Source organism: Mercenaria mercenaria, chromosome 5 (genome assembly GCF_021730395.1).
Source record: "Mercenaria mercenaria strain notata chromosome 5, MADL_Memer_1, whole genome shotgun sequence".
Taxonomy (NCBI): domain Eukaryota; kingdom Metazoa; phylum Mollusca; class Bivalvia; order Venerida; family Veneridae; genus Mercenaria; species Mercenaria mercenaria.
The window spans coordinates 10,677,903-10,696,711 of record NC_069365.1 but is presented as its reverse complement, the minus strand read 5'-3'; the positions used below and the strand labels follow the sequence as shown (position 1 = coordinate 10,696,711).

Sequence of the window (18,809 nt, the reverse complement as noted above, 5' to 3'; positions counted from 1 at the left end):
TAGTTCTTACTGAGATACAGTGCAACAGATAGTTGCACGCAAAACTTTAACCAAATTTCCTTAGTCGAAAAAGTGTCATAATTGGAATTAAATTTGGTCAAGAGTTATCTAACTTAGTTATTTAGTAGGTCTGACGGCTGAAACGCATTGTGTTTCAATCAAATTGACGAAGTTGTGCCTGAGATGCAGTTTGATAGATGCACACGCAAAAAGGTTAATAATTTAAATTCAATTCAACAAAGAGTTATCTGACCTTGTTATTTCAGTAGGAAGCCTTGTGAAAGTTTTAATCCAATATATCCAATGGCTACTGAAACATGAACTTCCATGCAAAAATTAACCAACGTACGAGTGAGCAAAATACCTCTTCTAATAGTCGAACAAAAACAACAAGTCTACTATTGGAAATACAACACATTTAAACTCTCAAACAAAACTAATTCAAACTCGTTTCATGAAATTTAAAAAGCACATCAAACATGCTTGATACATAGCAAAAAAATTAGTCATCTTTGCATTTCGGAATTGCTTTTATGTGCCATTTATTTATTGTTTTCCATTAAAAGTAGTTTTAAGAAGTCGAACAATACCGAAACACAAGACGACCTGCTCTGCAATTTTATCGTTTTAAAAGCATTCACAAAATTCTAGCAAATCTTAAGGTAATGTTGTTAGTAAGGTGGATGCACAATATCAATAAATTATCATTTAAAATAACAACAGCAAGTAACCTTAGCTTCAATGTCCAGAATTCTTTTAAGATGGTGAATATACTGAAATTGTATGTATCAGTATCAGGAATTAGACAAACAGTATTGGTACACTGCAAGTTTATATATCAATAAGATAAGATATGTATTCATAGGAAACTGGGGTCCCCTGTCTCTGTACGCCTAAGTAAAGTTTCATTTACATTGAGTGTAGGGGGTTAAGGATAATGGAAAATACAAGAGAGAAAAGATAAAACTGAACAAGAGCTGTCACTAATGGTGACAAATGCCCCCGCAGCACCTTGACCTTTAACCTGGTGACCCCAAAGTCAGTAGGGGTGGTGTACTCAATAAGTACTATCAGCATGTGAAGTTCGAAGGTCCTGGGTGAAGTGGTTCGCATGTAAAGTGCCTTCATGCAAATATTAACGTTGGCCCCTGTGACACTGACCTTTCACCTGGTGACCCCAAAGTCAGTAGGGTTGGTGTACTCATAAAGTACTATCAGCATGTAAAGTTTGAAGGTCCTGGGTGAAGTGGTTCGCGAGTAAAGTGCCTTCATGCAAAAAGTTAACGTTGGACCCTGTGACCTTGACCTTTGACCCCAAAGAGGGGTGGTGTACTCAATAAGTACTATCAGCATGTGAAGTTTGAAGGTCCTAGGTGCAGTGGTTCGCGAGTAAAGTGCCTTCATGCAAAAAATTAAACGTTGGCCCCTGTGACCTTGACCTTTGACCTGGTAACCCTAATGTCAATAGGGTTGGTGTACTCAATAAGTACTATCAGCATGTGAAGTTTGAAGGTCCTAGGTGCAGTGGTTCGCAAGTAAAAGGCCTTTACGCATAAAGTTAACATTGGCCCCAGTGACCTTGACCTTTGACCTGGTGACCCCAAAGTCAGTAGGGGTGGTATACTCAATAAGTACTATCAGCATGTGAAGTTTGAAGGTCCTGGGTGCAGTGGTTTGCGAGTAAAGTGCCTTCATGCAAAAAGTTAACGTTGTGACGAACGTACGAACGAACTAATGAACTAACGAAGGAACGGACGGACAGCTGAAAACTAATATGCCTCCCTTCGGGGGCATAAAAAGTAAAATGAACAATTTTACATGCAGAATAACATCCCGATAGCGTTTCATTACTATAGGTCAAATACTCTTTGGATTTTTTTAAGAAGTCAAGCTGGTCAAGGGTCATAACTCTTGTCCTGGTAAGTTAAGTCCCAAACAAAGTCCTTGTTGCTGAATAACATTCCCATACGGCTTCACGTATATATGTTAATACTTTTTGAAATACGTCAGGGTCTTTATGTATATTTTGACAAAATCAAGGGCCATAACCATGGTCTTACTGAGAGAAATCCTTAACAAAACAGCAAGTACACAAATTAACATGCTGAATAACAATCTTATCATATTAACTTTTTGATACATGCGCGGCACAAATTTGATCTATGGTTTTGCGTACAGACAAGGTGAATTTCAAATTTCCTTATCAAAATTGGGAGGAGTGGGTTGGGGCACAATTGGTGGTAGTTATTCATGTTGCTGCTTGTTGAATCAGTTGTTACAGAGTGTAGTGTATTCAAACCTCAAGTGCGGATGTACAGTTATTTCATGTTGTGGAAGGCTAGTGATGCTATCCTGGAGCTCGAATAAAATGATATATGTAGTGACATCAGATAGGTTTCTTTACCAGAAGTGTTTGAACGTGATCAGATCATCTTTACTGACAGCATTACACAACATCAACCCATGCTGACTAAATTATATAGAATTCAAGCATAGCTTAATTGATTATAAAAATTATTTGTACCTTGATTTATAATCCAAATTTAAATAGTTTCAAAAAGAGGTCACTCGAAGAACAAGTGACAATACAGAAGTCCCCTACCCGTATAAAACTTTGTTTGTTAAAGTTCGTCCTTTGTGGTTGTCGGCAACATTGGTAAGACTAAAAACGCTTCAAGGCGTTTAGGAGCTAAGAAACAAAAACATTTTTTTTTGTTAAATTTCAATAGTGACCTTGACCTACAAATATAGATCATGTACACGAAACACTGTACGTCTCACCATGGGGAACATTTGTGTGTGGTATTAAGATAATCAATCAATGTACATGACGTTATGGAGAGGAAACAAATCTTTACTTGATCTTCAATACCGATCTTAACCTTTGACCGACAACCATGGGTCATGTGCGCGACAAATAGTCTAATCATGAGAAACATTTCTGTTTAGTAATAAAAAAACCTTCAATGCAATTAAAGTTATGGGACAGAAACAAATTTTCACTTAACCTTAAACACTGGCCTTGACGTTTAACTGTCAAGCATAGATCATGTGTTGACACATTGTCTCATCTTGATGAACGTTTGCGAGTGAAACATTTATTTGACTTTCAAAAATGACCCTGATCATGGACAACAAGCATAAGTCATGCACGTGCATTATCTACATATTACCCTTTATTTACCAAACTAGCTCGAGCACTTTTTGAGAAATTGCAGGATCCAGATTTACGGAGAGACAGCAGCCCTATAGTCCCCTCTGGTGCTCTACCGGTAGGGGACTGCTCAGGACTAAAGTTGACTGACAGATTAAAATATCAATATCTGTTTTATCGTAAGAGTTCCAGAGCTTACCATTTTGCAATACTTTTAACGGTCAGTGGTTATGTTATATGCATTAAATTATCAACCGAAGAAATCTACCCTCCGTATCAGTAGATAAAATATTCGCAACGAACAATAAAATACTTACATCCGAAAGATCATCAAACGATTTCATGTCTCTTGGAGTTTTTCCTGCTGTAAAACATATCCAAATTTAAATATCTCAAGTTTCATTGCTTTACATGCATACATACTGGACCGGTTCTATTAATGATCAAACGGTTTTCTTAGAAGAATTATAAACATATTTTGTCTTTAACATTTTATATCTTGAAAATTGTAGTTATTTGAAAAAAATATATATGTTCTCGTTGGTTAATTACTGCAAGCTACCCGAGATTTAATGTTAATGTCATATGTACAGGAAATGGGTTTTAAAAGGTACTGGATAAAATGTAAATGGTATATAGCCATCACCAATTATATTTGAAATTAACTTTGTATATGTTATATTGACGATACAATTAGAAGTATTAGAATGCTAAATAAGATAAAAGTTTGTACTTAGCGAAACTTAAAACTAAGCAAAATGAAATAGGAGTAAAAGTTTATATGGATTCTGAACTGAAAATACAAGTTAAATTAGGTTACTGCACTGATGATATAACTGACTGTCTTGACTGCATAGCTATCAAGCAAAAGCACCCTATGAAATATATATGTACATGCATATCATTCTTCTCATCATGAAAACCCACGAGCATTTAAAAAGTCTCTGAATTAAAATCTATAGTGACCTCAAAAAATTAACACAATGCCCGATAAAACTAGATAAAACAATGTTAATACATATATAAAAGGTGCGATCAGAATATATAATATTTACCATAATATGCGTATCTGGAAATCTAAAGTTATGCATTTCACATTGAAATTGGTGTATGTAAGCACAAATATATAGATAACCTTTACCCCAAATTATACTAGCTATGCAGGCAAAACAAATGACAAAGTGTAGGCACCTTTCGAGAATGAAGCAAATAAACATAAAGTAGAAAATGTAATCAAATTATCTAGTGGTCGAAATAATGTGTACAGAGAGCACATACAAGTTTCAAAACAAAAGAAATAACAAACTGATATTAAACACGAAAGAATCATTTAAACTGATGGATGCTACCCGAAATAGGATTATTGCATTTTAAAACTACAAAAAAGGAATTCACTGCCTGGACATATACAGTAATGTTGAATAATCAAAGGGCAAGCACCAGTGAAATGTTGATGAATTTCCATCCAGTGGTTGCTAAGGAATAGACCAGACAAAAATGGTATTATAGTATACTAATGTTGAATAATAAAAGGGCAATAACCCAATACAAATCATCCGACTGGAATACGAAGACAATATGCGCATCTCTATTTAAAATTGAAGCTTCCTTTGAAGTTTCGATGCATACCGTGTAGTGGTTGCTGAGGAATGATTCGGACAAAAAATAGTAGCATAATATAGTAATTTTGAATATTCAAAGGGAAATGACTCAGGGAAAGATCGTCCGACCGCAACATGTAGAAAATATGCGCATTTCCTCTTTGGAGTGAAGCTTCCTATGAATTTTCGATGAATTCTAGCTAGTGGTGGACAAGATATGTTAAATAGTATATTATGTTTAAATTATCAAAGAGCAATAACTCTGAAACATCATCCGACTGAAACAAGAAGACAATCTCTCGTTGATATATTGTTTGTTTGTTTTTGGGTTTAATGCCGTCTTTCAACAGTATTTAAAATACTTAACGGCGGACAGTTAACCTAATCAGTGTTCCTGGGTTCTGTATCAGTACAGACCTGTTCCCCGCATGAAACAGAAGTGGAGGAAAAATGATTTCAGACACAATGTCTGTTATTAAATCGTCACGGAGAACATACTTCCCTCCCCCCACAGTGATCGAATTCACGACTGAGCGATCCGTATTGAGCTGAGCAGGCGGGCTGATCCTGATAGTAAAGCTTCCTATGAAGTTTCGCTTAATTCCAAGCAGCGGTTGCTGAGAAATATTCCGGACAAGAAATGGTACTATAGTATACTAATTTAAATATTCAATGGGTAATTATACTCAGTAACAAAATCATCCGACCAAAACAAGAATAGCACATGCGCATCTCCTCTTGATAATGAAGTTTTCGCTAAATTCCAACCAGTGGTTGTTGTTGAGAAATACTCCGGACAAGAACTGTGGGACAGATGGACGGACGATGCGGCGACTATACACTTCCCCTTCGGGAAGCATAACAAAATGTTGCTCTGTCTGTTTTTCTTTATCAAATTTCAACCACTGACAATGTTTCTAATTACATAAATTGTATTATTTTTATTATTTAAAACTGGTAACGAACGTAAGATACAGCTTACAAAAAGGTTCCATTTGACAGCAACCGTAGTAAACATATAAAACTATTAAAAACATTGAGTTCTCACTATTTTCAGAATAAAAGATTTGTCTTAAAAATCTTGTATTAGGCCATTTCTAAAATATCGAAACACGTTCAGCTGTTGTAATCAGATTACATTGACTATCGTATCGGTGAAACTGTAAAATTTGAAAACGTGCCATTTCACATAGAACTCTATACAGAAAGCTACACTTTGTCACAGTGCTAAGGTAGGCTGGACATGTTTGCTAGGGAAGTGACCAGCCCAGGGTCCCAAGAAGCACCAGGCATGCCAGAGTGTGGGTGTTTTAAATAACACTTGGCTCATCCTTACATTATGATTCCAGTAAATTCAGTTTAGCATATGTAATTGCTCAGTCACATAATAAACTTTCAAAATTAAACTAATTCTAAATTTTGCAAAATCGGTCCAAATGTTTTTGTTTTTGTTGAAAGTATGTCGCCTTAATCCAACAAATAAGATTGATTCAAAATAAAGTTTAACAAAATTAAAACGTTTCAACTATTTTTTAACACATGGCATCTATAAGAAGGAAATAAATACGAAAACCCGACTTTTTATAAAGATTACAAAACAAAGGACAAGATTCTAATTATTGAATGTAGCTGTGCTGATAGACCCATACCCTGACATTGCATTCAGTGAATCTCAGCCTACCTTGCGGGGAAACTGATATATTTATAGTAATTCCAGTAGACTTAGACTTTGGAGTACCCGTCCTTGTATCTGGGGGACTATTTGTCCTACCTGCTACATAGTTCTTGGCTGCAAACCAGAGTCAAGCAAGTATGTGTGAGAAATAATGGGATAACGTGAACATTTGTACATAACAGGGAATACATTCGTAATTGCACATGACATAAGTAGTTAGCTGCAACATAAATAACTGCATGTAAGTAAACAACATCGAATTCTATCAGTTAAATACATTTCCCACGCATTTTAGATTACTAATTTTTGACTGACATTAAATTTAAGAACAAGCATACAGCCTGGGATTATCGCGGAAAATCGAAGTTCAGTTACTCACAAGACAAAAAAGGTAACAACTAAAATTTCTTGATCAATTAATATTCGCATGAGTATCTTGCTACAAAGTAAAATATGACATACTAAAGAAGGTTACCACTTTATTTTCGTACAGAATAGTGGTTTTGACAACATAAATGTTCATCGATAGGGGATAAATAAACGTATTTCAAAAAAAAGGCGTTAAACGTCTTTAACCTTGTAAACAATCAGATAATGTGAAAATAAATCCCAAACATTGTGAAAATATAATAAATTAAATAGTGGTTGAAAACAAGTTATTACAGGTCTGTGCAATCAGTAACTCAAGGGGTAACAGAAACAATATACCTTGGTCTTCACTTAATACTGAAATTATTGTACAGCATCTATACAGAAAACATGGATAAAATAGGTCATGCTCCCAGAGCAAAGCCACCTTCATAAAACATATTAATAAAGACACAGTTTGAAAGCCTAAACATGCAGGATATCAGGAAAAGGATAGGTTGCAAAATGTTGATAAATCAGAAAAAGAATATATCTTTATCACATATTGCATTATCATTAAGTTTTTCATGCAAAAATGTTACAGGCACCAAAGCAACAAATGAGACGGTTTCACTGAACATTAAGCACAAGGGGATTGCGTCTGTTTATAAACTGTTTCCATGTACATTTATAGTATATATATATATATGGGTACTCATCTGAACAAACTGAATTACCCTTTTTCTGAGCAGCAATCCTTTTAGCTCTTTTACGGTCAATTTCTGTAGGTGATCAGGATATAGCAATAAATTCTATATCTTTAAAATTTAAATTCACTCTTCTCTCCTTTCTAGATAGTATGTGTACATACTTCTGAATAAATATTTCTTTAATTCAATATGCAAGACTTTTCAGGCATGCAGGAAATAATTCCTTGTATATAACATTACGGGAAGAAATGATATTAATAAGATACTGCATTCCTTTAAAATGTATCAGATAATAAATTGATAAATTTGAAAAGAAAATAAAGTAAATTTCTTTTCAATATAATATTTATGTTTTATGTTTTCAATTTAGAACTGAAGACTTAATAAAAGATGACAACACTGGGAAAATTATTTGGTAAATAGACACAGTCACACAGACCATTATTACAATATCATAAATACCATGGGGATGTAAAATGCAAAACAAGTAAGGGAAACATTTCTGTTTAAGCGATCTCCAAAATTAAAAGATAGTGAGGTACAATAAAGATGTATGACAAATTAATTAATAATGTACAGTTAAAGACAAGAATTATGACGGTTACAACAGGCAAGAATCACGTGCAAAGAGAGTAAAAAGTAACCTTCAATTTTCTTTGACTGATACAGTTGTACCAAATCGGCTGAAAATCGAAAATATTGCTTTAAACACTGATCGGAAAGTAGTACAAGAACGTGTTAGGAACTGTAATATCAACGTTGGTCATCTAATGGGAGTACAACATGTTACATTATCAAAGGTTATAATACTGGAATATCAAATCAAAACTTCAACAGTTATTTAAAATTGTCAAACATTTATTAAGGTAACTGCAAGCAATTCAAATAAGAACAGCAAAATTTCGACAGAACGTTTACGAACAAGTGCGCGTAACGGAAACATAGTAAGTCAAAGGCATAATTACACACTTTCTCTTACACAAGAACAACATTGTCTTCAAATTCTCAGCGTAGTAGGTACCTAAACATTCATTTCACATTTAATTATATGTAATAAATTCTACATTAAAAAAGGTAGAACAGAAAACTGAATTAGTTTAAATCATGTCTCTGGATTGTTTTACAAAATTTATGTATTTCCAAATTTTACAATCTTTTCAAACTCCAAACGGAAACTGCACCTATTAAACTTTGACATTTAATTCGGATTCATAAATATACATGACAAAGCCATGAAATATTTGTGTATTTCGTTTTGCGCTTCTATCATACTGACAAGCCATTCAGGTGAACATGTGTTACTATAAGAGAAATCACGTATTGCGTGAATACTGTTTGTGATATATCATATGAAGCAGTAATACTTTTTTTGTGATATTTTATACCAAGCAGTTAAATACGTGTAGAGTGAATGTATACTGCATGGAATAAATCCTGCAAGAGAAAGTCAGATAGGAAACTAGATAAACAGCTAGACTTTTACAATTCATAAATTAAAGTTGATCTCAAGTAGGGTTTCCAAATATCCATTTGTTAAAAAAAACACTACAGAAAAAGAACCAAAATGAAACAATAAATACATACCATCCTTAAGGTTACGTTTGGCTTCTTCTATTTTATCTTGAAGCATGATAATTTGCCTCTCTAGTTGCTGGTTCATCTCCTCTTGCGTCTCAAACCTTGTCTTCCACTCATTGCCTACGTGTACGAAACATGCTTAATCTATTACACAATACTCTGATGTATTACATACCAGAGAAAGTACATGATATTTTGAGAGACAAAAACCTATACATCTGTTTGGCTTTTGAAAGTTTTGCCCCTAAGATATTCAAGTTAAAATATTTCCTGTTATGAACTCAGGGAACCGAATATCAGGCATTTAAAATTAACCATGAAACAACAAAATTAAAGAAAAGAGAGGAGCTCCATTTTGGCTCATATATGACCGGTGATTTATTCGGTTAATGTTTTTAACTGCAGAACGTTAAAAAGAGGATAAATTAAAATGTTCAAATAAATTAGTAATACCAAGCACAGGAATTTGTCGAGATGTTACCCAAATGGCACTTTTTAAAAAAAAAGTAAAAATATAAAGCAAAATTACTAAAAAGACAAAACAAAATAGAAACTGCAATACTACAATTAACATAGTATTCGAATATAAACTTGGAGATAAAAATGCACAGCTAGTGTTTTAAACATGCTTTAAACATACATGGCACACAACCATAAGCATTGTAAGGTATTCAAAGTACCATGCAAAAACTAACGTGCAATGATTGTGTATCTTGTTAAGTTTCCAAAAATACTTTATTATAACATTAAACATCTCGATTAAATGCATCTAAAATAGACACATAGCAGTTTTAACATAAAATTGATTATTTATTTTGGTTCCATGTTGAAATAGCTCCAGATAATACGTTTCACTTGTTCATTTATAGCTTTTTTTTATTATTTCCATACTGATTCATTATTAGTTGGTTTATTTAAATCTTATTTCTAGCTTTGTATCATTACAAAAGATAATGTTTACAGACGAACCCACTGAGCCATATTTTCATTTTTTGTTGGGTTCAACGTTGCACCGACATAATAATAGGTCATATGGCGACTTTCCAGCTTTGATGGTAAAGGAAGACCCCCATATGCCCCTCCGTGCATCATTTCATCATGAGCGGGCATCTGGGTAGACCAACCGACCTTCGGTAAGCCAGCTGAATGGCTTGCTCAAATGAAGAATTCAACGCCCAAAGTGAGGCATAAACCCATATCGACTTTAACTCAGTCGGTCACGGTTTTTCTGGTTGATATCTATAGTAAAAACTGAAGAATATATTTATCCTGATCAAAATATCTCTGAAATAACAAATTGGCTTGTACTTTTAAGACGACCTTTACAACGAACAATTAATAAGAAAGGACAAACTGAACAGTATCTTTGATTGCTACTCTTCACAAATGACAACACAAACTAAAGGACTTATTGGACCATTCCTGGTTGATATTTTTTCGCTAAAGGCAACATTTCCAGACAGCACAGCAACAATAAAATATCTCCGACAAGAGAAACCGAACAATATTTTCCGACTCTAAAATCATCTAAATATTGGTATATGTTTTCGACGGACTTTAAAACATGTTATATTAGGGAAAGCAGGTGTTGGTGGAAAATACAATTATCGTTCACATACCCTTTACCTACAGTACACTTTAAGCCTATAACTACGGATTAATGTAAAGCGATTCCCATGCATTTTTGAGATTATACAGCGAATCAAATTCTATAGTTTCGTGCAGTAAGTACCAGTAAAACTTGAAACGTTTCCATATTATTTTGATATTAATTGCTGAGTTAAGTTCCTACAAAACTAACATACTTACTCTCCTTTAATATCTCATCATTCATCTTGGCTATTCGTATAGGGTCTATAATTTGAAGCACAACAGATTACTTCTTCATTTTGTTACACAGGGTTTTACGGGTTTTCCTAGACACGTACACGTTCGAAGTTGAGGAAATTAACATCTTAAACAATTTTAAAGTTGAAAATTTCCTGTGCCATAAAAATGCTGAATGTGACTTAAAACAACAAACAAAAAAAAAGAACTTTTTAAATGCATATCAACAAGTGTTGCCTGTTTAATGTTTCAATCCAACATTGACTGCAGCGCATGCACGACTAAAAATTACTGGTCCGAGTATATAAACGAATAATACATGTGCTTGCAAAAACTTCGATGTGCTAAAGAGTATACATAATTATATTTTATATAATTAATATAAAACATTTACCAGTAAATGTCCATTTTCAGCCAACTTTAAGGAAAGCAAAAGAATGTGAAAATTACTTGATTTATGTAGTGTTATAAATACAAATGTGCAAATCAGTTAGCACAAGGTTAGAGGTATCTGAATTATAATAAGAAAATTGAGGAATACTAAATTAAATTCTGTAAAGCAAATTTTATGAACATTTCAAAAACTTTTACTCAAAGCCTGCAAACTTTGAATCCTAACCCGTACGAAAAAGTACGCCCATACTTTAGGCGGAAACCGCCCAGAAAAAAAAGGCGGTTTCCATCTTATGTTTCTATTAAGCGTAATATCAGCCTTAGAGAGACCTTAGGGTGAATAGGGCTCGAAATATGCAATTTTTTTCTGTTAGTAAGCGGAAACGCTCAATTGGCGTAAAAATGTTTAAGCAGGAAAAAATTCGTCTAAGTATATTCTCTGCTTGCGGGAAAAAATACCCAGAAAAGCTTGACGGAATTAAATCCGCCTATGTAAAACTTTTAAAAAATACCCTTAGTATTTCTTGAGCATAAATTTCACATTTCACTAGATTCATTTTGGGTTCGCCAAATACAATTTATTAATAAGACAGCTTCAATTTTACAAATATATCAGCTGTGGCTTAATAACAAAATTACTGAAGCAAATGCACAACAATACTGACTATCATGAACATTTCTTGAAAAAATCAAGTTATTAAACCTTCACTAAACTTAAGCATGGACATGTCATGAACTACTGGTTATTACTGAAATTATCATTAATGTTTGGTGCCAGTGCCATACTATTGTGATAAAATGTCTATAATTATGGCAATAACTATGATACTAAGATAACAACAATAAATACTAACTTAGACTTAAATCTTATTTAAAAATGTTTGCTACTTGTTGCTATGCGTTATACATGTACTTTGAATGTAGTAATTAACAGATAGTGATTTGGTTAAAACAGAAAAAATGTTCATTAAATCCTCTACACCTTAATTTGCTATTTCTAAAGGTTTACAGAAGTAACTTAATTAAATTCTAACTTACCACAAACATGACAAATATATAATGTATTCCTTAGTCTAGTCTACTTAACTAACAACATCCCATGTATAAATGCCTTCAGAAAGTGCTTTGAGGAGTCACAACATCTGGATGTAATAAACTCACTGGATCCTTACAGTGACCATATTTCAAATTAATTGATATACAATTACAACCTTCCAAAATTCGCCTTATCTTAGTAAGCCATTTATTCTAAGTCAAAATTTCCTTATTTATCTGAAATTCACTAGTGAGAAAGCACTTTTACTGAAATGCATTAACAGAATTAAGAAAATTCGCTTTCCTGTTAGGCATAATATTTTTGAATAATCATGTCGCAATAGTCTGCCTTTGAATATCCATTTTAGCAGGATTATGCCCTTAAATACGCTTTAATTCAGAGCGGATTCCGCCTTATTTTTTCATACAGGTATTTGCAACATTTAAAAACCCTGCCTAAGTGAGATTTATAATGCTATAATGGTATGTGAAGCAGTGTATTGTCTTAAAAGTTAAGTAGCATACAGCATGATACTTTGAAATAATTAGCAATGCTTATGGAAGGTAATGAGAAGTCAACAAGGTGCGAGGCGGGTTAGTTAGGGTTAAACTAACTACTCTATTGGAAGAAGGTTATCGCATACCTGGAAAACACAAAAAGCAAAGAGTACATATAACAATTACAGGTTACCATTTATGCTTTATGTTTAAGTCATTAAAAGTCTTGCAAACCTATTTTGAAGAAGCATGTGCTGCTTTGCACTATAGACTGTTAATGAAATAAATACATTTGAAGCTTTCACTAAAACTGCCTTGTTTTCTAAAACAATTCACAAGTTTTAAAACATCTACTGTTCAAAAAATAGGTCAATGCATGTCTAAACGGCACATGTTATATAATAAGAAATAGAACAGCTACTTTACCCTTTAGTACATTCTCAATTTCTGTATTTTTCAAAAGTCATTATTTTTTTGTAAACTTAGTGACATAACTTTAAACAAACTTAAACTTTTCACTTTACTAAATATGTGATGTAAGTTTTGAAACTTAACATTGTTATATTACACTTTCACCAAAAACTGCAAGTGGCAAAAAGAGAAGGAAAACTGAATTGTAATTGTGAAATATTTTCTAGGTAAGAGATGTTTGTTACTAAATTGTCAGGTTATATAATAGAAGGAGTAACAGAGGTGCAGAGAGTGTATAAAGCTACCTCTTGCTGTTAAATCTGGATCTAATATGTGAAAAAAATAAAACTGAAAAGCTTAACATCTTAATCACACAAAAGGGGAAATTGTGGAATCAATAAAATCAATGTGAATGAATATATCTCCAAGTAAGCAAGATTTAAAGCTATTTTGTATAGAATCAAAATAAAGTTATATATATATATTATGATAGTTTCACACTCAATCTCTACAATTCTGTATCATCGCTGCATGTAACTTTAATAAATCATGATATATGCTGTATTGCCTCATTAAGTTCTAGAGTAAAAGAAAATGTCCACACTCATCATTCTGGAAAAAGTTATAGAAAATCATCAGCATAATTTTTCTTGTTCATAACTAATACAGTCAAACTATGTTTTATGCATGTTTTTTTTCTTCACAATTTCAATGAGCTAGCATATTTCTAAAAATTATCAAGAAATTTAAAATTCACTTAAACTTAAAAATAATGATATATATGTCTTCAGTATGCCAAAAACAAGTATATATATTCACAGGCACTTGAAGCTTAAATTCATCAAAACATGTATGCATAATATTATCATATCCCACCCACTTAGTATTACCATGAGATCTAACCTGCATATACATTTTTACTGATTGACCTTCAAACACCTGTGATATATTATTTACTTGCAGCAATGATAACAAAACTTGACTTTGTAATGACTATTTCAGTTCACTATATATCCGACCACAGATAAATATATTACACACTGAAAATAAAAGAAAGGTTTCTATAAAGCTAAAATCAATTAGCCACCCCAAATATCTCCCAAAAACCATCACACAAAAACTCATGTCTTGACTATTTTTTTCCATAGCTGTTGCCACAGCCCATCACAATTGTTATCAATTATATCATATTTGTAACTAATGCTATTAAAATTCTATTTATTTACAGCCAGAGCAACTTCAATGCTTGCAAGGAGAAAGGTGGTACATGTACATATAGATACACATCTATTTAATGAAACCAAGTGTTTCAATCATTCAACTATTTTTGTAAATCTAAGCTATAAGCAGAAAGCTACAATTTGTACTAGTGAACAAACAAACGCCATGTTACTATCAGCTGTATTATGCACAGTACAAAAATACACAGTAAATGACCTAATACTTGGGAAGATTATTTTGTGACATTGTACAAAAACATGTCAAATTACTCTGAAGCATGTGCACAGAAATAAAATTACTATAAATGGTCAAACTGAGCATTACATCTAACTTGAAACCACATAAAAGTTCAACATAATAATATGACAGTATTTTGTCTCTTTGAATGGGACATTCACCATTGTACATGTATATATTTTATCCTTCAGTTGTTTCTAAATTGACTGAGCCAGTAAGATCTTACATTGTAATTTAACCTAGTCTGTTATCATGTCCCATTTATGAGATTTAGTGTGAGGGAAAAATCTAAAAATAAATTAATCATCACCTCAGGGCAAAAAGTGTATCAGTTCTTCCTTGTCAGTGCACTTAATCACTGATGACACTGTAAGTTATGTTAATGGCATGAAAAACACTTATTTTTCTGAACCTTTGTACCTCTTTTCACATCCTTACTGGTAAATCTCCCCATCCGATTCAGTGGCAGAGATGGTTCGAAACAGTAGTGTAACTTCTTAATTTTTAGCATCAGTCCTCATTCTGTTCTAGCTACTTGTAAATACAGAACACAAATGAGCCGCGCCATGAGAAAACCAACAAAGTGGGTTTGCGACCAGCATGGATCCAGACCAGCCTGCGCATCTGCGCAGTCTGGTCAGGATCCATGCTGTTCCCTTTCAAAGCCTATTGGAATTAGAGAAACTGTTAGCGAACAGCATGGATCCTGATCAGACTGCACGGATGCGCAGGCTGGTCAGGATCCATGCTGGTCGCAAAGCCACTATGTTGATTTTCTCATGGCGCAGCTCAAATGTGCCAACTACTTTATCTTATTTAATCACACGCTTTATTATCTCTTTAAACAAAAGATCTCCCCCCATATATGAAGATCATGTACATACCTTCACTTTCAATTGCTTCATATCTTTTCTCAAGTTCTTCAACAGTTATGCGTAGTTCTCTTGCAGATTGATCTAACATCTCCCTATAAACATAACAATGGAATTGAAATAATTTAAATGCTTTTAGTTCTTCTAAAAGAGCAACATATAATTTCACTATAACTTTTTTTATATAATAATAAATGTCAAAAGATTTATTTGCAGCAAGCATGGCATTTATAATTAAACTGTATTAACTGTTTTAGTATGGCATAAAGTTTTAAGAATAGCATTTGGTAGCAACACTTAGAAGCTATATCAGTACAGGGGCTTCCAAACTAAATATCTTCATTAAAGTCAATAAGACAGTCATAGTTAAAGATACTCTTTCTATTTTCAAGACAAAATGGGAATGGGAGGCGATTAACTTTGCAAGATGATTTAGGACATTTTATTTTATGACTGATCTCCTTCTTAAAGCTATTCGCCTGCAGTCCTAGAATCTAGACAGTAACAAGAATGCCTTAGTCAAAAAATACGCCCGTAAAGAGCTTGTTAGAAAAAAGTGTTTGTTACAGAACTGCACATATGATTCAAATATCATGACAGTAGCTTCAAATGACACATTAAAAGAATTGTTTAAAACAAATTGTTTTTGTTTACTGCACTATCTTTTAAAGTTCTCTAAGATGCAATGAAATAGCGTAGAATTCTTTATATAAATTATACCCTGTTCAAGAAGAAGGACTAAAGGGAAGTAATTCAAAAAATTAACAAGTCGAAGTATCTTGTACATTGTACTTCCTCCCAATATCTCCTCTCAGTATGTGAACTATCAACAATATCCATTCCCTAACAGGTGTATAAAAAGTTTAAAATGGATGTCATTGGTGACCTACATATAAAGTTTGGTTATAACATGTGGAAGCATTCACCTTTCATAATTATGCATTTTTACAATAAAGGTCACACTGACCTTAACCTTGACATTTTACCTATTAACCTTGACCTCCAAATGGGTGTCATTGGTGACCTAAAAATTAACGTTGAAGTCAATAGGTGGAATGCATTCAGTCATTCACCTTTCCTATGAATTTTAATAAAAGAAGTTACAGTGGCCTTGATATCTGACCTATTGATCTTGACCTAAAATGACTGTCATGGGTCACTTGCATATAAAGTTTGGTGACAATAGGTAGAAGGATTCATCAACCAACTAAAAGGCCATGCAAGAAAATTATATTCCTATATTTGACCTTTGACCTCTAAGTCTGACCTAGGGACATGGATCTTGCACATGACACTCTGTCTCATGGTGGTAAAAAGTTGTGCCAAGTTACATCAAAATCCCTCCATGCAAGAAGACGAAATGCTCTAGACAAAGTTGTCATTCTTGTATCTGACCTTTGACCTCTAAATGTGACCTTGACTTTAGACCTAGGGACCTGATTCTTGTGCACAACATTCCATCTAATAATGGTAAACAATTGTGCCAGGTTACATCAAAATTCCTGATTGCATGTAGAAGAAATGCTCCGGACAAAGTTGGTCATTCTGGTATCTGACCTTTGACCTCTAAGTGTGACCTTGACCTTAGACCTTGGGACCAGATTCTTGCACAAAACACTCTGTCTCCTGATCAGAAGCAATTGTACCAAGTTACATCCAAGTCCTTCCGGGCAATGTCATACTTGTATTTGACCTTTGACCTCTAAATGTGACCTTGACCTTTGCCACAGACACCTGGTTTTTGCACATTAAGCAGTTAACATTTCTGGCCAGTTACATCAAAATCCCTATGCTCTAGAAAAGTCATTCTTGTACCTGACCTTTGGCCTCTTAGTGTGACATTGACCTTAGACCTAGGGACCTGGTTTTGCACATGACACTCTGTCTCATAGTGGTGTACATTCATGCCAACTTACATAAAAATCACTACATGCATGAGGACAAAGTTTCTTTTGATCTAGCCTCCTTACCTAGATTTCAGATTTTGACCCCATCAAGACAAACACTCTGACCAAGTTTCATAAAGATTGGGTCACATCTGTGGCCTCTAGAGTGTTGAAAAGGCAAATATTGATGTACGTTGCCAGACAATGACCGGTCACAACAGCTCACCTTGCATGCACTTCATGTATACATACAGTACAAAAATGCAAGTCATTTTCTACACTGACCTTACTACTAAATACATCAGATTAAAGCGTTCAAATATACATAAAACCACTATCAACAACATATAAAGTATTACCAATAATATTTGTAATGATTCCTATTTTATGATAAAAACTTATTCATGAGCAAGAGGGTCATGATGACCCTGGATCGCTCACATGAGTAATATGAGCTACACGTTTTCAAATGTCAAACTGATGCTAAAATATTAAGAAAGCAGGTCATATTTATGGTCACTGAAAGTCAATTTAAGATCAGTATGCAAAAGTTTTTTTTTGAAAACTGTACATGTCATCCAAATGTCAAGGCGGTATCTTAAAAAAAAACAAGAAAGTAGGTCAGTAGGTCAAATTCATGGTCACTGAAAGTCAGTTTTAAGATTGATGTGCTAAACTGTCATCCAAATTATGTGTCTTTACAAGAGGGCCAAGATGGCCCTAGGTCGCTCACCTGAGAAACACACCATAACACTGTAAACCTGTTTGACCTAGTGGTTTCATGGAAACAAATATTCTGACAAATTTTCATTAAAATTGGAGCAAAAATCTTGAGTGTAAACAAGTATTTTCTTTATTTGACCTAGTGACCTAGTTTTTGACCCCAGATGATCCATCTTCAAATTTTTACCTAGATTTCATCAAGGCTATCATTCTGACCAAATATCATGAAGATAAAACTGAAAATTACAGCCTCTATCGCATACACAAGGTTTCTCTTTGATTTGACCTAGTGACCTAGATTTTAGCCCCAGATGACCCATTTTTGAACCTGGCCTAGATTTAATCAAGGTTATTATTCTGACCAACATTCATGAAGATCAATTGAAAAATACAGCCTATATTGCAAATACAAAGTTTTTCTTTGATTTGATCTAGTGACCTAGTTTTTGATCCCAGATGACCCATTTTATAAGTTTTCCTAGATTTCATCACGGTAATCATTCTGACAATATTTCATGAAGATCAACTGAAAAATACAGCCTCTATCGCATACACAAGCTAAATGTTGACAGACAGACAGACAGATGACAGACATCGAGCGATCACAAAAACTCACCTGAGCAATGAGCAATCTCAGGTG

At 33.8% G+C, this 18,809-nt stretch overlaps 1 protein-coding gene across 49 annotated transcripts in view; it reads right to left on the bottom strand.

The window, feature by feature from the left end:
* LOC123556437 (coiled-coil domain-containing protein 169-like) overlaps positions 1-18,809 on the bottom strand; it is a 41,048-nt gene that overhangs the window by 15,140 nt on the left and 7,099 nt on the right. For 7 of the 49 annotated variants that reach the window (XM_045347122.2, XM_045347144.2, XM_045347124.2 and 4 more), the window contains exons 2-9: positions 15,573-15,655; positions 10,876-10,920; positions 9,073-9,186; positions 8,133-8,171; positions 7,139-7,156; positions 6,437-6,544; positions 3,472-3,518; positions 732-773 (exon numbers count right to left, since the gene is read on the bottom strand). In XM_045347122.2, the coding sequence (XP_045203057.1) occupies positions 732-773; positions 3,472-3,518; positions 6,437-6,544; positions 7,139-7,156; positions 8,133-8,171; positions 9,073-9,186; positions 10,876-10,920; positions 15,573-15,655 (496 nt within the window). Of the gene's footprint in view, positions 1-731; positions 774-3,471; positions 3,519-6,436; positions 6,545-7,138; positions 7,157-7,515; positions 7,561-8,132; positions 8,172-8,467; positions 8,510-9,072; positions 9,187-10,875; positions 10,921-13,535; positions 13,557-15,572; positions 15,656-18,809 lie in introns of all 49 variants that reach the window. The other 42 variants (XM_045347127.2, XM_045347116.2, XM_045347133.2 and 39 more) reach the window with 40 other exon arrangements.